Below are 25,010 nucleotides of genomic sequence, written 5' to 3' on the forward strand. Positions count from 1 at the left end.
ACAGATCATAGTTTAAAAAAAAAACCTGCATTTATAATTGTTCAAATCACTGCGTCTTGTGTTTGATGACAGACAGGTCTGGCTCAAGAAAACAGTAACACATAAGCTAATGCAGTGCATAATTCATGTATCAGTTTATACGTCTTTTCTGATGTATATGGGTTTTTTGGGTAATTGGCAGCACATGGCATTGAGTCACCTACAGTTAAAATAAACAGAGTATATTCAGAGTTTTCATGGATCGATACAGAATCATAAAAAAAATAAAACATCAACGCATTGCTGAATGGATTTTCCCTTGTTTTTAGCTGTTAAAATATCAACAAAAACACAAACAAAATCAGCCCCCAAATGCAGTTGCAATTACACATTTCATAAAACATTTTTTTTTTTTTTTTAAATAACGGTGAAGCAGTTTTGAGGAATATACAGTAGTAATAAGATGTCTTATGAGAAGTATTGTATAGATCATACCCCTCTGACTTGGGCTTTGTGTTGATGTCACCCAGGACAGTGATGTCAGAGAAATCGATCCTGAACTTGCTGAGCAATGTGGCCATGCTAAGAAAAGAGCAACAAAGTCTCATCACATATTTATCAGGCAATAATAAATAATGCACACAATATTGCCACTTCCTGGAAAGTTGCATGCAAAAGGTAGCGAGGATGAGTTTCTTAACTTTGATTCTACTTTTACTCGTGATCAAGACTGCTGTGTGTCAGGACAGTGCTGCAGATTCAACAGATCCATGAAAATTAATCTACACATGTGCAGTTGAACATGTCAGTGAAAGACCTCACGGTTTCTATGAAAACCTTGCCGCTGGAACACGTCTAATTATAGCTAACAAAGGCACTGGCAGCAGCTGCAGAGGACAATGGGAAACATTTGTCACACACACACACACACACACACACCCATGTGCATTAAGAGAAACAGAGCGCGAGCTACGGAGAACATTTATATAAAAAGAAATAAAGTGTACTTGCCTTTTCTGTTTTAAATGAATGTCTGTGTGTGACTGTATAAATGTGATGTGTGGCATCTGTGCAAACAAAATTTCCTAATGGATGAATAAACTGAACTGAATATGATTCATGGCCCAGCTTTCACTAGTCTGTGTGATCTCAAATCTACAGGACTAGACCTGACATCTGTGAGATGGAATCTAAATATTTTTATAAAAGCATATTCTTCTTATATTCATAAGATTCTTATAGTTAATTTGTATAATGCATGTTGACCGTGTCCTGCTCTCGAAAGAAAAAGAAAATGCATATTCTGATATAAAATAATGCTGTAAAGACACTTCATGTATATATGTATTATTGAAGAGTTATGTACGCACGCTCTGCGGTCATGGTCGATCCTGTTGATCTTTCCACCGATGAACACGCGGATCTTACAGTCCTTCCATTTCTTCTTGTTGGCGATCAGATAGGGGATCAGCAGAGTCAGACCTGACACAGACCAATTACATGAGATTACACACTAGAGACTAAACTTCTTCTAGCAGTAAAGGACATATTACAGTTGTATCAGAACAAATTACACTTTTGTTTCCAGCAAAATGTCGTAACGTGTAAATATGTGTATGAACATTAAAAAGATTCAACAAAAAACGAAAAGAAGTGGAATATCAGTATCTGGTGTTTCCAGAAGCTGCATTAAAAGATTAGTTCACCCCAAAATTTCCTGATAATTTACTCACCCCCATCTTATCCAAGATGTTGGATGTCTTTCTTTCTTCAGTCGAAAAGAAATTAAGTTTTCGGAAGAAAACATTCCAGGATTTTTCATCATATAATGGTTTTCAATTGCAACCAAAATGCTGAAGGTCCAAATCAATGCAGTTTCAAAGGGCTTTGAAGTGCTTCAAATGGTACGGTGCGATCCCAGCCGAGGAATAGGGTCTTATCTGGCGCAACGATCGGTCTCTTATAAAAAAAAAAAAAAAAGAATATACTTTTTAACCAAAACTGTTCATCTTGTGCAGCTCTGCGAGGTGCTAAGGATGACGTAATCACGTAGGAAAGGTCACGCCAGACGTAGGCAGAAGTACCGTGTTTACAAAGTGCTCGTGTGAAGACTAATACAAACGCCCTTTACCAAAAACACTAAATTTTCAACTTCAAAATCGTTCAATGTTTTACCTTTTTTTGCTAAAGGGCGTTTGTATTAGACTTCACACGAGCGCTTTGTAAACACGGGGCGGTACTTCTGCCTTCGTCTTGCGTGACCTTTCCTACGTGATTACGTCATCCTTAGCACCTCACAGAACTGTGCAAGATGAACAATTTAGGTTAAAAAGTATATTCATTTAAAAAAAAAAAATTAAATGGCCGATCGTTTCGCTAGATAAGACCCTATTCCTCAGTTGGGATTGAGCAGTACCATTTGAAGCACTTCAAAGCCCTTTGAAACTGCCTTCAACATTTTGGTTGCAAATGAAAACAATTATATGATGAAAAATCCTGGAATGTTTTCTTCCGAAAACTTAATTTCTTTTCAACTGAAGAAAGAAAGACATGGACATCTTGGATGAGATGGGGGTGAGTAAATTATCAGGAAATTTTCATTTTGGGGTGAACTATATTTAAGCCCTACGGTGAATCTCGTCCTCATGGACAGCAGCAGATCTGCCAGCTCTTCTTGTGAGATCCTACTCCACTCTTACTCTAAAACACTAGCAAGTTCTCGAAAACATCTGGAGAGACCATGGTTGCACATGGTCTGGCACCACGAGGACAATCAGCTGTCCTTCTGTCTCCCTGTAGCTCTGTCTTAGATGCCTTAAATTACTGATACTGATAAATTTAGAGCTTTATTTATCACCTTGGGGCAATTAGTTAAGGCTCTCATGGTGCTTCACATGTAACACTTGACACGTATACATTCAAATACTCAAAACACAAAATTAAGACAAAAAAGAGAAAAAAAGGGGAAGAAAACAAATATTAATCAATAATAATCAGCCAAATGTGTTACATAAACGAAGTACCTCAGGCACAAAAGTACATTTATAACGATTTGTAGAACATCTAATTGTCCTTAAACGTCGCCCCAGGGGCATCCACTCAAAGTCCAAATGCAACGGGTGTGTGCTGTCTCCTATTATTTTGTGCGCCATTCTCAACACTTGCTGTTCATAGTAAGATGTAAGGCTTCGTAAGGGAACTCCCATCATTTGAGCACATAGAACAATAATAGTCTACAAGGTATTGTTACTTTGTAGACAGTGATGAAAATCAACAAATAAAAAAGAAGGACAAGATACTTTCAATGAATGATTTTTAAAATGACCTGAGGATTCCTCTCTGTACATTGAAATAATTAAGCTTAGCACAAACAATCTCTGATATGACAGAGCAATAAACTTCAACTTTTGATAACGAGTTGAAGTTGGACAGTTCACACCTGCAGTCCTCGTACCTCTTGCAGAAGGACTATGGCAGCTTCACACAGGTGATTAGGGACACTGGGCATCTTTCAGGGTCATTAGAAAAATCTCTTTATTGTCCTAAGTTACTGTAACTGTGACATTAACAGTTTACAGATGGGAGACAATTAGTGTCTTAAGGACTGTTTCACAGGTGCATCTGCAAATACTGGTTATGGTTCATTGATCAAGCATCAAGCAGTGTTTAAACTAGTGCTGTCAATCGATAATAAAAAAAATAATTAAATAAAAAAACCGCGATTAAAAACATCTGCGTTTATATATTTATATTGTAATAATTTCAGTTACTCTCCAAATTAATGTAGAAACAACAGTATATTGAAAATATTTGTTGTAATGGCATCTTTTTACGAAGGCTAGTATCCCTGATACAAAAACTGCTACTGATGTTTCTGTTTTTTTAAACATTAATGATAGAAATTCAACATTACAGTATAATTAAAAGCTATATCAATTTCAAGTGAACATAAAACAATTTTCACATAAACCCATTATAATGTCATATTTACCTGTGGCCATCCTACCTGACTAACAGGTAGGAAATATACAGAAATTGAATATGGCCATCCTACCTGACTAACAGGTAGGAAATATACAGAAATTGAATAAAGTTATCAAACTGTCTGCACTGCATAAATAATCCATTAAATATAGAATAACTCCTTATTAAAGCTAAAATTTTCTCTGCCATATAATGTTCATTACAGAACAAATGTAACAGATATCATTAGTGGCTTCCTTTAACCCCTAGAGGCCAAAGATCAAGCCGGCGCAACCGCCACGATTTCTTCTTATCAGTGCCAAAGAGACTCAAATAACTTAATTATTTTATCATTCAGGCAAGTGTTATACATCATTATAATCTGTTAAGAATCTCATTTTATTTGTGTAAACTCACAATAAAAACAAAATGCTGTGCTTTTTACAAAATAAAGAAAACAAACATTATGCACGATCTACAGCCTCTCTGTCAATGAAGTCCAATCTGATCCTTTTCAGAAAATGAACTAACTTAGTGAATACCTGTCACACAAACATGAGACATGTCTAAAGAAACGTTGAAATGTCAGATTTTAAATAGTGTAAATTAAATAGAAAACAAATACTCTCTGTTTATGTAATCTGTTTGAAAAGAGAGCGATGTCAGTCGTTCGGGAGCCTCTTCATTAAGTGTTAATATGCCCAAGGCCATGGAACGCATTATTTTCAAAGGTAAATTATGATGTGGTCTATGCAAGTATATCCCCGCCCGCATCATGTCGAGGAGACACATCAGGTTTAGTGAATGTACTTTACATCGTTTTGAGACGCGGTAAGGAATAATCCTGGAATAATGTACCTCAGAAGAAAAGATGTTAAATTTCAAACAGCAACGGATCCAGCCCGAGGATTGTGAGGCAAGTTTATTCTGTTAGTGTCTGTGAATATTAAACCACAAAAGACTGTTTAAATATGATTCCTGCTGCAACATAAAATGTCAGACGTAAGACTTTTTAGACAAGATTTCTTTGGCCTGTTTTAGACAGATTATGAAGTGTTTACTGTAAAATAGCCTAATGTCACATCAATAAAGCCTTTATTTCTGCTGTAAAGTTGGGTGTACAATAGGCTGCTTGTTGTAGCCATTAAAACGCATTTTGTTACATATTTATGTTTAAATATTATAGCCTAATGTTTTTTTATTTCATCTATGTTGATAATGAAAAGTGAACAGCATGAGTAAGAAAGGGTACATAAGATGCGCAATATGTCGGGAGACTTGGAGTCAGACATGACCACTTTATTAAGTTTTGTTTTGTAGAAAGCCTTTATTTAAAGTGAATTTCGTTTTGTATAAAGTATATATTAATTAAAATCAATGTTTCATCAGCCAATTGCCTGGATTTAATAAATAAGAAGCAAATATAGCAGACAATAGCCTAAAATAGGCATCGGTACGATCATTCATTGCACGGTGCGTCTCATAAATGAACAGAAACTCTAAATAATATTTGAGTATTGTGTGTATCGGATAGTTTACAAAATCAAATGATTCAGAAAAAGTTTGCCATTGAAATGACTGGGGGAAAAAAGTGTCCCAATCAACCTGAATTCACCCCATACTCTATGAAATCATAATTGCATTGTTTTAAATCCCAAATATTTTACTTATAACATTCATTAGTTATTTGTATTTATGTGTATTCATCAGTTATTTGTATTTACTGAATACTGAATTGTGTTCAATGTTTTTACTGTAAAGATATTACTGTTCTTTTAGCATGAGACTTCTTTTAAAAACAGTAATGTCAAATCTTTTGATAATTTAAAATATAATAGTCCTTTGTAATGTGCCTTTGGCTCTCACTTTATATTGTTAACTATATTCTAAATAAACTACAACAAAATATATTTATTTTGTCCAGTTCCTTAGCTCCCTCTCACATACCTGACTCAAAGGCTCATTCATTATGCAGCTCATTATGTGGTTCTTTGTTCTCTCAGGTGTAAATCACAGCATTATTCATGATCATTCACACCCCTTCGCATATGGACTTTGTAAAGAAAAAGTGTCTTACAAAATTTAAATCAATATATTGTTTTATGTGAATGAGTAGGCCCAATGATTTTCACATCAGTTTGAAGCAAAAACTCTAGGCAACAACACCCATTAGTCAAAAGTCTTGTGGACACATCTATTGTGTGTTTTGTGGCCTAAATTCAGGGACTTACATTTTTCGTTTTTTCAAAAACCATGCATAAACGTTATTCTCTCATATACAACCATGTACATACATGCTGCTAACATAATATGGTAGCTCAGTTTGTGTTGAATACAGTGTAATGACACTTTTGCCATTAATATGTTTATAAGCAACTGAAAAAAAGCACAAATGTCAGAACATGTCTAAACTTCTAAAGAGCATTTTCTTGTGGTGCCCCCCTCAGCACTTTGTTCCCTACGTGATGCGCGTAGGGAATGATGCCCTGGACACGGGGTGCGTCTCGCTCAGCTTCAGGGCACTAATCAGGGAGTCGGCTACATTCATGTACACGATACATACTGATTCACCACCTAAGAAACTAGGAAAGTGATTGAGATGCACCCAGGACACTCACAGACAGCGCATTCTCTTTTGTCTTGTCACGCTGGAATGGTTTTAAAGCATTTGCATGAATAAGAGCGTGATCATATAATGTAACGCAAGCCAAATGAGAAGAAAACGGATGCTGTGTTTATTGCGTTAAATATTTTTAATGCGTTAAACTGAAAATGAATCATGTGCGTTCACATGTTAATTTTGACAGCACTAGTTTAAACCCTTTCCAATAGATATATAAAAACTATTTGGATTTTACAAAAAAAAAAGGAACACTCATTTTCAAAACTCCCCAAGAGTTAAACAGTTTAATTTTAGTTTTCGAATCCATTCAGCCAATCTCTGGGTCTGGCGGTAGCAATTTTAGCATAGCTTAACAAAGATCATTGAATCTGATTAGACCGTTAGCATCTCGCTCAAAAAAAAAAATAGTTTCAATATTTTTCTGAAAATAGGCTAACTTTCGTCAACATAACCAAAGTGACAACCTGCTTGCACAAGGAGCGTGCCTTGTAACCATGGAGACATTTGTGAGAGACGATTCAGAAGATATTTACTTTGGTGCAGATCCTGAACCATCCATTTGAACCGGAATACCTGCAACTACATAAACTTAGTGCCGGTCACGTTGGAAGTTACCTAGCTGGGGACCATTTTCAGGCGCTGTGTAATATCATTGCGCCTGCTGCACCCATGGTATGGCAGCAAAGTTCCTTGATTATTACGCAGAAATGAGAGTATAGTTCCTAGCCATATCGCCTAGAACAGTGGTCACCAACCTTTTCAAGCCAAAGATCCCTGACCTCAGCCTTGATGAAAGGCAAGATCTACCTATAGATTTTTCATGGCCGATTCAGTTTTTTTTTTTTTTCTGACACCATCTGTCGATTTTTTTTTCTTTGTTTAAGCAAATTTATTTGTTGCTTATTTGCTCTATAACAGGCCAAACTGGCCTTAAAGGGATAGTTCACCCAAAAACGAACATTTTATGTTTTTCTGCTTACCCCTAAGGCATCCAAGATGTAGGTGTCTTCGTTTCTTCAGTAGAACACAAATGAAGATTTTTTACTCCAACCGTTGCTGTGTCACTCATATAATGCTTGTCAATGGGGTCGAATTCCATTAGAGTACAACCCCAAATCAGAAAAAGTTGGGACAGTATGGAAAACGCAAAAAAAAAAAAAAAAAAAAAAAGAAGTGATTTCTAAATTAACTTTGACTTGTATTTCATTGCAGACAATATGAACACAAAATATTTCATGTTTTGTCTGGTCAACTTCATGTCATTTGTAAATATGCATCCTTTCCTGTCATTCAGACCTGCAACACATTTCAAAAAAAGTTGGGACAGTAAAGCATTTACCACTTTGTAATGTTGCCATTCCTTTTCACAACACTTAAAAGACGTTTAGGGACTGAAGACACCAAGTGATGAAGTGTTTCCGGTGTAATTTTGTCCCATTCTTCCTGCAAACAAGTCTTAAGGTGGGCAACAGTACGGGGTCTTCGTTGTCGCATTTTGCGCTTCAAAATGCGCCACACATTCTCTATTGGAGACAGGTCGGGACTGCAGGCAGGCCAGTCAAGTACCCGTACCCTCTTCCTCTGCAGCCAGGACTTTGTAATGTGTGCAGAATGTGGTTTTGCATTGTCTTGTTGAAATATGCATGGACGTCCCTGGAAAAGATGTCTTCTTGAAGGCAGCATATTATGCTCCAAAATCTCTATGTACTTTTCAGCATTAATGGTGCCTTCACAGAAGTGCAAGTTACCTTTGCCAAGGTCACTGACACAACCCCATACCATGACAGACCCTGGCTTTTGGACTTGTTGCTGGTAACAGTCTGGATGATCCTTTTCTTCTTTGGTCCGGAGCACACGGCATCCATTCCTCCCAAAAAATACCTCAAATACTGATTCATCTGACCACAGTACACGTTTCCACTGTGTGATGGTCCATCCCAGATGCCTCTGAGCCCAGAGAAGTCGACGGCGCTTCTGGACACTGTTAACATAGCGCTTCCTTTTGGCACAGTACAGTTTTAACTGGCATTTGTGGATGTAACTACGTATTGTGGTACTTGACAAAGGTTTGCCAAAGTAGTCCTGAGCCCATGTGGTGATATCGCTTATAGATGAATGACGATTCTTGATGCAGTGCCGTCTGAGGGATCGGAGATCACGGTTGTTCAGCTTAGGCTTGCGCCCTTGTCCTTTACGCACTGAAATTCCTCCAGATTCCTTGAATCTTTTAATTATGTTATGCACTGTTGAATGTGAAATATCCAAATCTCTTCCTATCTTTCTTTGAGGAACATTGTTTTTAAACATTTCAATAATTTTCTCACGTATTTGTTGGCAAACTGGCGATCCTCGGCCCATCTTTGCTCCTAAAGGATTAGACCTTTCTTGGATGCTGCTTTTGTACCAAATCATAATTACAATCACCTGTTTCAAATCACATCATTATTTAACCATTTTACCTCATTACTAGCCCTAAATTGCTCCTGTCCCAACTTTTTTTTAAATGTGTTGCAGGTCTGAATGACAGGAAAGGATGCATATTTACAAATGACATGAAGTTGACCAGACAAAACATTAAATATTTTGTGTTCATATTGTCTGCAATGAAATACAAGTCAAAGTAAATTTAGAAATCACTTCTTTTTTTTTTTTTTTCGTTTTCCATACTGTCCCAACATTTTCTGATATGGGGTTGTAAAAAAAACATGGACAGACAACTTCAAATTAAACCCCGTGGCTCGTGACGACACATTGATGTCTTAAAGGTCCCATGGCATGGCATTTTTCTATTATTTTATAATGTTTCCTGAGGTGTACTTATATTGTTAGTATAACTTTTACATCATAAAATGTCATAATTTAGAAATAAAAGGCATTTTTTCTATACTGCTGTTTGCCCTGTGGCTGAATGCCCTGCTTCAAGAGGCGTGTCTGCTGTGAGACTTCAGTAAAAACGCCCACTGTTGTGATTGGCTGACATCTTTGCATTTTAAATGAGCGGAGGGGGCGTGGTTTAACGAGGCACGAGCAGGCACGAGCTGCTGCCAGAGAGACGATGGACCTGAGTTCACTTCACATCAGTTCTCAGCATGTCTGAACTGTTGTAGTTACAGCATATACTTCAGGTTATTAGTCTATTTCTAGTCGGAGGTACTGTCACTCATGTCAAAGTTAGTAACTTTAGTAAATTATGGATCAGCGCTGACTGGAGACGCGAACCGTTTAGAACGATTCAGTCCGATTTGGTGAACTGATTCGGTTCACTAAAAAGAACTGGTTCAAAAGAAAGATCGTTCGCGAACCGGACATCACTAATGTACCAGAGACGGAGCTCAGCGATTGCTAACAAAGTTATTTATAGTAACTACTGAGTTATGAGAGCGCTGTCTGTCAGCGCGAGTTTATTGTGTTTGTATCTGAGAGTTCTGAATAAACACGAGTCCCAGTCACACCAAGTCCGTCTTCATCATTATTACCAACTTTGTAACACATGCAAAGTACCATTACAGCTGTCGAGATGAACGAGTGAAAAATAAGTGTTGATAATAGCATTATTTTTTAAAATAAAATAAAAGCGTCAGTGACGCGCGTTGAGTACACAGCGCAAACAAAGACACAACAGCAGTAATCGAATGTAATCCAGTTTATTGTGGGGCTAGGCTGGCTAGCCCGAATATGCTCACGCTTACCCCCCTTCTGCTTAATCTCACGCCGCGTTTGGTGCCTCCGCTGTGGGCCAGATGCAGTACTGGGGGTCGGGGATGTTGTAGGCCACCGGCCAGTGCAGCCCGAGCTTCGGCGTGTGTGAGGCTGATGTTGAGCAGAAACGCATGACTGTATGCACATTTTAGAACCGATAGACGCGATGAGGACGTACAAAAACACTGACTCACAAGATAGAAAACACCGTTCTGTCTGGAGAGAGAGAAGACGCATTGTGTGCACGAATAATAAATAATTAGCTACACATCAGAAATTACTGATCACAGATCAGAAGGAACTGAAAAAAGACTTGTGTTTTCATTTGTACATCCAAACACTGAGAAACTGCCAGCATTCACTCGTTGACAACACATGATCGTCTGGCCTGTCATTTTCTCAAAGGCAGAGAGACAGCCAGAACTCGGGTTTACACCGATCAACATTTCTATCCACTTGGGGACAATATTCAGGCTAGGGGAACTCATATTAATGTTGAAAATGCCATGGGACCTTTAAGACACGAAACGATCGGTTTCTGAGAGAAATCGAACGGTATTTATGCAAATATATCACCTCATATCAGACGAACGCTTCAGCTCTCCAGACTGCCATCACTTCCTGTGTGTGAGGTCAAAATTCTGGCCGGGTCATAGATATATACATAGACTCCTCATTAATGCCTGCGTGGATCATGGCGTGGATCGCTCGAATGAGGAATCTATGTATACATATCTATGACCCGGACAGAATTTTGACCTCACACACGGGAAGTGATGGCAGTCTGGAGAGCTGAAGCGTTTGTCTGATATGAGGTGATATATTTGCATAAATACCGCTTGGTTTCTCTCAGAAACCGATCGTTTCGTGTCTTAAGACATCAATGTGTCGTCACGAGCCGCGGGTTTAATTTGAAGTTGTCTGTCCATGTTTTTTTTACTCTAATAGAATTCGACCCCATTGACAAGCATTATATGACTGACACACAGCAATGGTTGGAGTTAAAAATCTTCATTTGTGTTCTACTGAAGAAACGAAGACACCTACATCTTGGATGCCTTAGGGGTAAGCAGAAAAACAAATTTTCGTTTTTGGGTGAACTATCCCTTTAAAAAAATGTGCCATTTGAAATGTGAGACAACCAATCACGATCCAAACAAAAGATACACACATGTAACATGAGCAGTTGTTTTTTATTTAAATTAGATTGCATAATTTCAGCAAATAAAGAATGGTCTGACTTTAATAAGACACATTTGCCATCGTAAGACAGTTTCGTTCAGAGATACATTCATGTAACCAATATTTATATTTTTCTTCCTATATTTCAAGCATCCAGAAAAGTTATCTTGCTGGGCCTATTTATACCTGGTCCACTTCATGTGTATTTACAGATTAGATATCTATCTGATTTATCAGAATTATTCCATTTACACTTGGTCACACAAATGTCTCAGACTGCGTCACGTCACTGAAATTAGCTGTTGATCAATAAAATGCAGCTCATATTTGTTGATTTCGAAATCAAGGATTGGAATTGGAGAGAGAGTGGCATAAGCACTGATCATTTAGTTTCATTACTTTTAATGACGATGATTGTGTATTGAGCATCTGCAACTTTTACTTTCATTTGTGGCAGTTTGCTTAATGCTGCGTTCACACCAAACGCGAATAGAACGTCTGGAGCGAGTGATTTCAATGTTAAGTCAATGGAAAGGCGCGTTGACGCGCGTCTGGAGGTCCCGCGGCTCGGAAGGCGCGTTACACGCGGCGCGAGGGACGCGAATCCGCCTCATTCGCGAATTGAGCGTCTTGCGCGATACGCGCGTTACACGCGAGTGGTGCTTTTGTGCATTCACGCTTTTGTGCATTCACGCGTTTGAAGCGAATTCGCGTCTGACGCCCGAGTTCAAAAATTTGAACTTTGGCGTCAATTCGCGCCGCGTTAACCAATCAGGAGCCTGCTTGCTGCGGTCACGTGGTAAAGTGACGTGATGAGAAACCCTGCATAAATTAAAAATAGTACTATTGTGTCACAAAATGTAGTTTTAAGACTTTTTCAGGTGAGAATGTGGTTGTTTAAAGCTCAAATCTGTGGTTTATTTATAAAGAGATTGCATATTTAAAAAAAATTATCTTGTGTTTTTGGAGTTGTGAGATCCAGGCAATCACCACTCATAACCCCGGTGAGAGCAGCCCTTCCTCGGCCATTTGCCGCTGGCTCTGATGTCTCTGTAGTGGTGCATCTTGTGTTGATCTAACGGGCGATCTTTGCTCTCATGAATCATTTGTTTTCTGCCAAATCGTTTTGACTGAGGGCAAAGAGAAGTTTCATAACTTTATTTTTAAAGGATATTTAAATACACATGCAGTGAAGAGAATGTAGGAGTTGCCTGGACCAATGCTTAATATATATTTTTAATGAAAATGAAAAGAGGCAGAGTTGTGTTTTATGACATATTTATCCTGGAGTGCCTTGAACGTGCGTCAATTTCGCTTCCAGCGCTCGATTTCTACGCGCGTCCAATGCATTCAAAATGTTTGCGCGTGAAACTAGACGCGGTATACGCGATTTTGATGCTCTATTCGCGTTTGGTGTGAACGCAGCATAAGAGATATTCAGCTGCTCGTCTGCGGCGATGCCTGCTGCAGTAGCGCTGTCATATCTAACTATAATTGGTCGATTTGTGTGGTGCGAATTTTGAGGTTGCAGAGAATACATTGGGAGCATATGGAGCCTTGATAATGTGTTTGTAACGCTTTACACAGAGAGGCCGGATAGCTGGCCTGAATGGTTGAAGTCAAGCATCGTCGATCCCACGCACACATGGGGCAGTTTGCAAAACACTCCACTAACGACTGCGTTACTGAACAGACAATAAACAGTGCAAAGAGCAACAGAAATATTACATGCATACATGCGATGTTCACAGCTCGCGCTCCATCCACGGACTGCACACTCAACAGCGAGTGAGTAAGTGCGTTCTGCCTTAAACGGAGCAATTCTACTTGTAACATGTTGCTACTTATTTTTAAGTTATTAATCGGGAGCTACCGGGACAGTGATAAAGATCTACCAGTCGATCGCGATCGGGTTGGCGACCACTGGCCTAGAAAATCGCAACTTTTCATTTCCCGTCAGTCTTCGTACACGATGTAACTACAGAAGAGTCCATTTTTAAATAGGAAAAATATTGAAACTCTTTGGTCATTTTTTGAGCAAGATGCTAACGGTCTAATCAGATTCAATGATCTAAGCTAAATTATGCTAAAAAGAAGTGCTACCGCCAGACCTGGAGATTGGCTTAATGGATTCGAAAACAGTAAAACTCAACTGTTTAACTCTAGGGGAGTTGGAAAATGAGCCTATTTTCAAAAATAGTGGAGTGTTCCTTTAAGATACAGTATCCTAACAAAGGGACTTTTCTTTTTTTGCTGAGTTTAGATAAGCAGTTGCTAAAGGAAACACTTTTACTGCTGCCTTACAAATCTGAGCTCACATCAAACCTGTATGTGTGTGTGAATGAAATGCTGCAGAGCCACTTTACCGCTGTCATGACAAGTATGTGTCTGTGCAACGACTGCGTGTGAAAACAAGACATAACATTGTCTTTAAAAGTACTAAAGTGGCTCTAAATGGTTGAATAGGAAAGGAAGACAAGATGCGACAATACAGTATGCGTCATACAGATTTGCCTTGTAAAACAGGAAGCTATGTCTGGCCCTTCCCATCTGAGCATGCAACAACTCATACAGGCTCTTGTCATCTCTAGACTGTACTACTGATGCAATGCTCTTTAACCCTTAGGAGTCTTGAGCGCTTTTGGGGCCCTTTAAAAGTTTTTACATGCTCTGACATTTGTGCTTTTTTTCAGTTGCTTAAAAACATATTAAATGGCAAAAGTGTAATTATACTGTATTCAGCACAAACTGGGCTACCATAACATCTAAGCAACATGTATGTACATGCTTGTATTTTTTAGGGAATGTTTATGCACGGTTTTTGAATAAACAAAAAATAAATGTTTTAAAATTAAGGCCTCAAAACACACAATAGATATGTGTCCACAAGACTTTTGACTAATGGGTGTTGTTGCCTAGAGTTTTTGCTTCAAACTGATGTGAGAATCATTGAGCCTACTTATTCACATAAAACAATACACTGATTTAAAATTTGTAAGACACTTTTTCTTTACAAATCCAGTAAAGCGAGGAGGTGTGAACGATTCATGAATAATGCTGGGTAGTGGGTATCACACGACAGAACAAAAGAATGCATGCATAATGAGCTGTATAATGAATGAGCTTCAGGTATGTGACAGAGAGCAACAGGAGCAAAGGAAATATTTTTTTGTAGTTTATTTAGAATGTAGTCAACAAAGGCCTATTATATTTTAAATGATCAAAATATTTTACTACACTGCAAAAAATGCTCTTCTTATTAAGTATCTTTTCTTATTTCCAGTCCAAATATTTTAAATTCTTAAATCAAGATTAATTTACTAGATAAGTACACTTTTCTGGGGGGAAAAAATCTAAATGAAGTGAGTTTTTGCTTAAAACAAGCTAAATTACCTGCCACAACAATTTATGATATATTTAACCATAATTTATGATTTATTAAACCAATTTATTAAAACAACAATTTATGAGATTAAAACCATGTGTTTACTCCAAACTTACTTTAAATCAAAGTCAAAGTTTTAAATAACCTTCTGTGATCTCATTTGGCTTCGGATAAAAAAAAAAATCAGACAGAAAATATATAATTTTACAATATTCTGCATAATGTTGAATAGCTTTGCATTATAAATATAATCGATTATGAATACGCCCAACATGGTATAAATAACACAGATAAACCATAAATCGTCGCAATTGTGTGTTTATTGTCTTCAAACGTGTCTATCTGTTATAGCAATCTCAGGAAGCTTTGTTTATGTCAGAGTCACATGGTATATCTCTTCTTCGTCTGTATTATATATGGACTACATGTGCACAGAGCGCCCTCCGGCTGCCAGTATCAACTGAAAACACAACAGAGTCTCCAGCGCTCAATGATTATATCTGCGCATTTTGGGTAAAGATTGAATAAATAATACTTCTCTACAGAGGTGTAAAAAGTACTCAAAAATGTTACTCAAGTGAAAGTACAAGTACTGAATGAAATTTTTACTCAATTAAAAGTAAAAGTATCTGGCCAGAATCATACTTGAGTAAAAGTAAAAAAGTACCACATTAAAATTTTACTTGAGTATTAAAAAAGTAAAAGTAGCGTAAAAGTAGCAGCAAGAATGAAGACTAGAGATTCTTCTTTAAGCTTTTAATCTCTAAAAACATGAAGTGAATGAACCACATACAAGGTTTTATCCTGCTTTAGAACTGTTTGAATTTAATGGTATTTAATTATCAAAGGGCTGAGCATGGTCAGTACCCGGATGGGAGACCTCCAGGGAAAACCAGGTGTCTGCTGGTAGATGTGTTAGTGAGGCCAGGAGGGGGTGCTCACCCTGTGGTCTGTATGAGTCCTAACGCCCCAGTAGGGGACACTTTACTGTCAAAGAGCACCGTCCTTCAGATGAGACGTTAAACCGAGGTCCTGACTCTCTGTGGTCTTAAAAAAAATCCTAGGATGTCCTAAGGAAAAAGAGTAGGGGTGTAACCCCGGCATCCTGGTCAAATTGGCCTCTGTCCATTATGGCCTCCTAATCATCCCCATATACAGATTGGCTTCATCACTCCGTCTCCTCTCCACCATAAGCTGGTGTGTGGTGGGCTTTCTGGTGCAATATGGCTGCTGTCGCATCATCCAGGTGGATGCTGCACATTGGTGCTGGTTGAGGAGATTTCCCTCTTCTATATGTAAAGCGATTTAAGTACCCAAAAAAGCGCTATATAAATGTAACAAATTTGTATTATTTTATTTTATAAATGTATTATTATTATTATGTACATTGACCACACTTACCGGAAGTGATGGCGCGCTGAACGGGTGTCGGACATAGATCGTTTTTGAGGTAAAAATATGATATAAATACGGTTTGGTTTCTCGGCCAAACCGATCGTTTCATGTGTTAGGACATCAATGTGTTGTCACGAGCAGCGGAGTTTAATATGGATTTGTTTGTGCAGGTTTTTTTTACTCTCATAGATGATACTAGTAGTCATGTACCATTTACATACATTATACGACTGATAAGACTACAACGGTTGGAGTAAAAAATCTTCATTTGTGTTCTACTGAAGAAAGAAAGACACCTACATGTAAGCAGATAAAAATCTAATTTAAATTTTTGGGTGAACTATCCCTTTAAGCAGAAGCTGATTTTCAAAATTGTAAGTGTCAAGCGTCTTTTGGGGCTGAAAAGCTATCTTGCAGTGCTGAAATGCTTCTCACTCTAATTTCCAGGGCTGCGTTTCCCAAAACCATCGTAAGCTTAAATTGATCGTAGAACAAGGCTCGTTGTGAGTAGGCTAAAACATAGTTTTTTATATGTGTTAGTTTTGCAAATCTATTGATTACATACCTTAGCACCCTGTCACAGGGTGGAGAAGGTGTTATTGAATTGATTCACTCGTGATGGGTCTTGTAACGTTATGGGCCAGGCGCGAGTGTGTGTCTCCGCGTCCGCGTGACAGGCAGGCACGCATTTAAAAAAAAAAATGGAAGCTTGTGTCTTAGAACATTTTTATGATGTATAGTTTGTCAAGGTAATTACAGTAAAGTAGCTAATTTAAACAAAGAAATCTTCAGTGCGTCCTCGCGCAGGTTTTTGCATTTAATATTCACAGATGCTAACAGAGTAAACTTAGCCTACCACAATCAGCTGCTGAATCCATTGCTCTGAACAGAACATGAACAGCTTTCCATGAGGAGAATTATTTCTCAACGCGTGTCAAAACGATGTAGTTGAAGTGTGGCACTTGAAGTGTTTGTTTGGGTTGTGTGGGCATTGACGCATGCTATTGGAATCTCAAAGAACACACGCTCCGTGGGTGTGGTTGCATTACCGGATAATGAAATGGCTCGCGAATGACTGATATCTCTCTGTTTTCAAACAGATTACATAAACACAGAATATTTGTTTTTGATTTGATTTACATTATTTAAAACCTGACATTTTAACGTTTCTTTAGACATACGTCTCATGTTTGTGTGATAAGTTTTCACTAAGCTACAAGCCATTTTCTGAAGACAATCAGATTAGACCTCATTTACAGAGAGGCTGCAGATCGCGCATCATGTTTGTTTTCTTTATTTTGCAAAAACTACAACAATTAGTTTTTATTGTGATTGTACACAAAAAAATAGAAACTTAACAGATAATGATGTATAACACTTGCCTGAATGATAAAAAAAGACAGTTATTTGAATCCAGTGTTTTCCCTAGGATTTTTTTTTAGGGGGGGTGGTAGACCTCCTGAATCTACTAGTGTCGCAGAGAGGGAGTGTTACAGATACGTGGTGTTGTCATAGACAATAAATAAATAAATACATTTGGTATATAAATAAATAAATAAATACATTTGGTAAATAAATAAACAACATTTATTTATATATCACACAACTATTTACAACACAAAGGAGGTTGGCTTTGCTCAAGTTGTTTCTCCGGATTTTGTTGCTTTTAAGAAAAAGAAAAAAAAAAACACATTTTTGCCTGTTTAGGGTCATCACCTTTCTCCATTCATCTTTGACATGATTACCGCTAAACTTTACTACATGGAGCTCGCAAATCCACATATTTGGGGAATATATTTCAGGGCTCAATGCTAAGGATTTTTTTCAGGGGTTAAAATTTTTACTTGCCCTGCCAAAATTTTCACTGGCCCCACTACAAAAAAACCCCTGATAAATAAAATAGGCCTATTATTTTTGAGCCATGCAACCTTAATAAATAAGGTTATAACTCTAAAAACAATTATCCTAACTCATTACATTTTTTATATTGTTAAAGACAGTCAGTAATAAAATAAGAACAAATAATCAAATTACGAGCAAAAGCGCAAATAAATACAGCAGAACAAACATATACAAATGAAATAAACAGTTCAAGACGCTTGTGTACAGAACAACCACTGGCTCTACTTCCTCTTAATTCCTCTTAAAAAGCATGAGCGAGCGGCACCTCACATACTTTAATATGAGAAATACAATTTACCAGAGGTGGGTAGTAACGAAGTACATTTTCTTAGTTACATTTACTTGATTTTTTTTTGGGAAAATGTGTACTTTTAAGAGTAGATCTAAAAATGGTTACTTTTACTTGAACTCATGTACATTTCTAATGAAAAATAAAACCGTACCTTTACTTTGTTAGGCTGGGCAGCGTTCCTCTCGTTAGCTTATTTGAATACAATACATGTTAAGAAATGCGTTGGGTTTTTTCCCAAGTGAACAGTCTCTTTTCTGGGGCACAAGCTATTTTGAGTCAATTCAAAGACTAGATCAAACAAGTCGGCAAAACTGTCTAAATTGGGTCTAAATCTGCTTATGCTGTCTGTTAACGATTCCACAGGCATAGCTACATTTGATTTCAATTCATTCAGTTGATACATTTTACCACCAAACAGATTATTATGCCACAATACCACTACTACAAAGTATGACATGGTATTGTGCAGTGGTGGCGACCTGTTCGTCTTGAAAACAAATGCCTTTGCTTAGACAGTTAACCAATTTACACACGCCTGCAGAAATATACATTTGATTATTTGGGAGAATAGACGGAAGAAGATCCGTCTATGTATATTTGATCGTTGTTTGAGTTCAGATGTTCAGTAGCGTCATGAGCCATTGAAGGCAAAACTCTGCCGGTTCACTTTTTGACATTATATAAATTACATATACAGCTACATTTGGATTATTAGTCAAAGCAAAGGATATGCAATGATATTCGGGCTATAACGCTCGTCTCTGTTTCTTGCAAATAAATCAAATGATGATAATAATCTCTGCAAAAAACGGATATATTTTTTATTGAGTTAGCTAACGTAAAAGCACAGTATTTCTCCAAAAATTCCTTTTCATCATCAAGGTGCTCGATGGCACAGGAACAACATTAAAGACGCTCGACACAGTTGCCGGAATGCTGCTTGTCCACTACTTCATCACAAAGGTTACTTCACAAAGTCTTGTCAGTTAATGATCAAGTTACTTTGAAAACACTAAATTTTTCAACTAAACATCGAAATAAATCTAAATAATAAACTAAATTAACCATTTAAACTAAATTACTGATCGAATTATTGATCTAAAGCCCACACTGTCACTGTATGATAATTGAAATGAACTGATGACATCAGCGTTTTTTCCAGAATGGCTATACAGCTTAATAAAATTATGCTGCATTATTTTCCTGTTTAACACTGTAAAGCTGCTTTGAAACAATCTACATTGTTAAAAGCGCTATATAAATAAAGTTGACTTGACTTTAAACTACTCTCAATATCTCAATTCGGTAATCGTACGATGTCTGACAGGTTTTTTTTTGTGCCCACATCTGAAGCTTCCTGTCACTGAAGTACTGAAGATTTCCTTAACACAACTTACTGCACATAAACTAAAATGATAATTTTAAACAATAATTGTATGGGTCAAAAACAATAAAAAAATTATCTTTTTTTTGTGGTCGAGCCAGTAAAGTAAAAATTTTGGCAGGATAAGTGAAGGTCATATTATTCTCGTCTCTCTTGATCTTGCTTATTCCCACTGGCAGCCCTGGAGATATTCCAGAAAGAAGGCTAAGCAACTTACCCAGGTTAAGTGATAATATTAACTTTCACTTCCAAAAAGAGGCAACTTTGGCAGGTATGTTCCAGGTAAATGTCTCTGAGATGCAGAGGTATCAGCACAGACTACACACACACTATAAAGATATTTTCTCTTTGTTGTATATTGCCTTCCATTTGTTTTTCCAACATATTTTGAAAAATATAATGAATCGTTGCAATAGAAATAAATCTAATTGTGGCCAAATGTCAGATTTCAAGATGCATCGCAATTGTAAGTAGTATGCAAATGTATTTAAACTCACCCCCATCATCAAAGAGCCACCACACATCGACCGTCCCCTTCCCCTGTTTCTGCTGGAACTGCTGACTGGCGTCCAACAGCCGCTGATCAGCTACATTCAGAGGAACAGTCGGGCTCTTTTTATCTGGAACACAAACACACATGCTCAGACTTCAGAAAAGGAGACACAAAGATAATATAGCAAATTAAATGATCAGATTAATTCATAAGCAGACAGAAAGGAAAGAGACTAAAGGCGAACTCTTCAGTGGGAAAGAGAAGAAACCCTGCAGGAAGACAGCGGGTATTAGAAAACAGACAGGAAGTGACATCATTGGAGCTGAAACACACTAACACATCTAGATGTGAAGGTCAGAGGCCACACCAGCAGAAAACACTCAAAGCAGTGTTTCCTAAAATGTTGCAAAGAAAAAGTGCATGCAGGTCTGAAACAGAATGAGCAGAGTATGAGAAAGAGAGAATCCTGCCTTTCTTCAACAGCGGCTGAGTGTGAGCTTTGCCATCATCATCCTCATCTGGATAATGTTTAGAAAAAAACATGAGAGGGTTAAAGTCTGGTAATGCTGCAATGGGAAACATTTGCATCAGTCAAACAAAGAGACATTTGTTCTGCTGCTGTTTATTACATGAGCGTGAGGCAGGTCACCTGCTGAGGAAACCTCAAGAGCTCAATCATCATCATCATTAAAAGATCCATTAAAACACACTGATGACGTCACACATTCATCTGCATGCCACTAAAATTAGTTGACAGGTTCAGCAAGAGGTTCATGCTGTTTGCTGTCCAGATCTTGAGCAGCTTTCATGATGATTCTGTGACTCTGATTTGATAAATTATGATTGAGGTGCTGCTTGCGAGACCACATTGGTATGACCTTCACAGTGGACTATAGCATGGTACAGGTATGATATCACTTTGTAGGCCAAAACATGGAAGCAAGTTAGCATTTTTAACACTTCCGGTTCCATCGTCCTGAAGTTTTGAATGGGGTTTTGGTTAAATGGCTGACATAAGGTATGTGGTGAACTCAAGCTCAAGACATTTCACATTTTATTCTACTACATAAAATGCATCACTATTACCCCACCTGTGATTTTTTGAAGCTGTTACGAGTCTTAAAAAAGGCGGTTGCTAACAAGTGGCTAAATGGGATAACAGAGGCTGTCAGGGAGATTAAGCGTCACCATGTTGAGAAGGTAACCTCAGTCCGCTTTTATAGCCTCATCATGCTCATAATTGTGCTCTTATAAACTAATTATAACTCAAATGTTCTGGGAAAATGTTTTTAGATTAAAAACTGAAAGAGTTGTTGGAAGCTTAGTGATGGTGACATTGAAGACGAGCGACCATGAAAAGTATGAGCATGTACAGCACTCAATACTTAGTTTTGGCTCCTTTTGCCTGAATTACTGAAGCAATGAGGCGTGGCATGGAGTCGATCAGTCTGTGGCACTGCTCAGGTGTTATGAGAGCCCAGGTTGCTCTGATAGTGGCCTTCAGCTCTTCTGCATTGTTGGGTCTGGCATATCGCATCTTCCTCTTCACAATACCCCATAGATTTTCTATGGGGTTAAGGTCAGGCGAGTTTGCTGGCCAATTAAGAACAGGTATAACATGGTCCTTAAACCAGGTACTGGTTCCTTTGGCACTGTGTGCAGGTGCCAAGTCCTGTTGGAAAATGAAATCTACATCTCCATAAGGTGGGTCAGCAGCAGGAAGCATGAAGTGCTCTAAAACTTCCTGGTATTCGGCTGTGTTGACCTTGGACCTCAGAAAACACAGTGGACCAACACCAGCAGATGACATGGCACCCCAAACCATCACTGACTGTGTTTTTCAAGAGTGGCTTGACACAAGGAATGCGAAAGCTGAAACCCATGTCTTGCATACGTCTGTGCGTAGTGGTTCTTGAAGCACTGACTCCAGCTGCAGTCCACTCTTTGTGAATCTCCCCCACATTTTTGAATGGGTTTTGTTTCACAATCCTCTCCAGGGTGCGGTTATCCCTATTGGTTGTACACTTTTTTCTACCACATCTTTTCCTTCCCTTCGGCTTTCTATTAATGTGTTTGGACACAGAGCTCTGTGAACAGCCAGCCTCTTTTGCAATGACCTTTTGTGTCTTGCCCTCCTTGTGCAAGGTGTCAATGGTTTAGCGCGGGGGTGCCCAATCCTGCTCCTGGAGATATACCTTCCTCTAAAGTTCAGCTCCATCCCTGATCAAACACACCTGAACCAGCTAATTAAGATCTTCAGGAACACAAGGGCTGAATCCAAAAATCACCCCCTGAACCCTCAATCACTATTCCCTACGTTAATCCACTACTACAGTTCACTTTTTCACAATTCAGACAGGCATTGGGCCTCATTCATGAAACACGAGCAGAACGAATTTGTGTGTAAACCATTCGTAAAGCCGCTCTGACATAAATTCTGATTCACGAAAATGTTCGTATTTTCAAAATGTTAGTTGGTACGAAAGAAATTTACACCTGCTCCCTACCACGTGTAAATGGTGCGCAAAACATTTGAACGTTCTATGTTCTAATTTAGGCAAACTGACGACATAGCATTTTGATGCACTATGTACCATGCATTTTGATGCACTATTTACCATAATATTTCAAGAGTTTATTTATTTTTTACTGTTCAACGTTGGGTAAGAAGCACTCATCCCTGTCACTTTTTACCCAGCCGTCCAATCACAGTGGAGGAGGGGCGGGACAAAAACTACACCGACCAATCACCCCACTAATACACCGACTGAACAACAATAATGGAGAAGTTAATACTGCTTTTTACTGTATTTTTCATATTCAGTAATATTCTTCAAAATGAGATACTTTTAACACATTACTGCCATGGATATTCTGTAGCATATTCATAGCAATCAAAGTATCTCAGATGGAAAAACACTGCCCTTGCACAGCACTTTCAAGCGCCACCAGCTGACCTTTTTCAGAAGAGCACCAGCGTTTTTTTAGCTGGCTAAAAATGCTTTGATGGACACATGATAATTTAATATTTATTGCCAGGCATATGGCCAATTAGTCTCTTTAGCATTTATGCAATATACTGGAGCCAAACCTAAGAAAGAAGTCCAGAAGATTCCACAGCGTTCCTGCACACATCATTTGCAGTTGTAACTCATGGGCGGCGATTATGCTAATTATGAATGATCGTGCACGTGCGTCCCATTTACGAATGTTTGGAATTCATTAATATACACACGCTTAACTGCCGAATCTGTGGTATACGAAGCGTTTGTGAATCTGGAGGAGAGTTTTCGTCAAGGTCCATTTTACACGCAAATTACTCAGAATTTGCACATATATTTACGAACGTTTCATAAATGAGGCCCATTGAGTGTACATCGGCTGTATACTGATTACTGCAATGCAATGTGGGATAGAATGAGTAAACTCGATAATGTCCACTATGGTTTCGGACACCACTACAAATGGCTGTCCCCTCAAATAATGGCCTATTTGAGGGTATAGGGGGCGATTTCGTAGCCTGGCTCCACCATCCTACGTACTTCCGCCCAATTTTCATTTTCCTTCAGTACTCCATCTGGGAATGCGGTATATTCTCTGGTTCTCTCCGGTCAAATTTTAACCGGGCCAATCAGTGAACAGAGGGAGTGGCTGAGAACGATGACGTTGATGTTGTGCGCTACTTTGAGATGACATACGTCACGACCAAACATTAGCGATTGGTTATGGCAGATCCAGAGTGGTTCTGGGCAGATCCAATAGTTTTAAACTTCAACAGAGTACCTGCCTTCAAGGAAGTTAACCCTTATCAATGGAGAGTGGCCAGGCTCTCTGTACAAATGAAATGTACGAGAGTCTGGTAGGACCAAGCTAGCGATTTCGGATTCAGCCTTGATAATTACAGACAGTACAGGTGTGTTGGATCAGGATTGGATCTGAACTCTGTTGCTGCGTTCCAGTTTGTTTTTATTATGCCCTTCACTTGCTAACTTCCCTTCATCTCGTTCACTCGGATGTGCGTCATTGCTTACGTTGCATGAGTGCCCACTACTGGCGGAGCCTTTGCAATGGACTGAACTGGAATGTCCTAAGCCCTAGATCACTTGGAATCCACTAAGGAGTTGATTTATAATTTTTTTTTTTCTTTACGAAATGTTTTAATGCAGCATTCTATATTTATATAAGTGTGTTTGGGTTGTTTTAAATGTTTTAAAAAATAATTTAAATATTATAGAGTTGTTTGTGGTGGGGTAAATTGAACACGATATGCGGTGACGTCACAATCGTGTTGCATTGTGGTACATGAAGCTGCCTGAAGTGTACATATGAAGTAGACTCCCTCGGTCAAAATCGTGGGAGCAAGATTCTGTCCATATAAACTTCGTTCACTTCATGAAGTGGAACACACTTCAAAATGGCGGCAGGGATTCCCCTGAGGGGAAGGGAAGTTCACAAGTGTGTGTGTAAAAGTGGACTGGAACGCAGCCTGTAGGTAAGTAGATCTCCAGGAACAGGATTACATGGTTTAGTGGAAGATTGCTGCCATCTACTGGAAAACAAACACTTTTCAAATTAAAACAACAAGATGGCTGCATGGCATCACTCACTGGACCATTTACCATTTTCACATCTTTACACAGGATTTTCAATTATATGTATTATGACAAAATGACTGTCAAAGTTTAGCAGTTTTTTGCATTGAAGTATAATTTT

The 25,010-nt window shown here is 38.3% G+C and overlaps 1 protein-coding gene across 2 annotated transcripts in view; it reads right to left on the minus strand.

Moving 5' to 3' along the window:
- The window catches only part of slc12a2 (solute carrier family 12 member 2), a 148,514-nt gene that overhangs the window by 7,657 nt on the left and 115,847 nt on the right, over window positions 1–25,010 (minus strand). Inside the window, exons 21-24 of one of the 2 annotated variants that reach the window (XM_079805350.1) lie at window positions 20,768–20,815; window positions 20,302–20,424; window positions 1,350–1,461; window positions 475–561 (exon numbers count right to left, since the gene is read on the minus strand). In XM_079805350.1, coding sequence (XP_079661476.1) covers window positions 475–561; window positions 1,350–1,461; window positions 20,302–20,424; window positions 20,768–20,815 — 370 coding nt within the window. Of the gene's footprint in view, window positions 1–474; window positions 562–586; window positions 867–1,349; window positions 1,462–20,301; window positions 20,425–20,767; window positions 20,816–25,010 lie in introns of those variants that run through there. The other variant, XM_079805351.1, reaches the window with a different exon arrangement.

This window comes from Gobio gobio, assembly GCF_949357685.1.
Source record: "Gobio gobio genome assembly, chromosome: 22".
Classification (NCBI taxonomy): Eukaryota; Metazoa; Chordata; class Actinopteri; order Cypriniformes; family Gobionidae; genus Gobio; species Gobio gobio.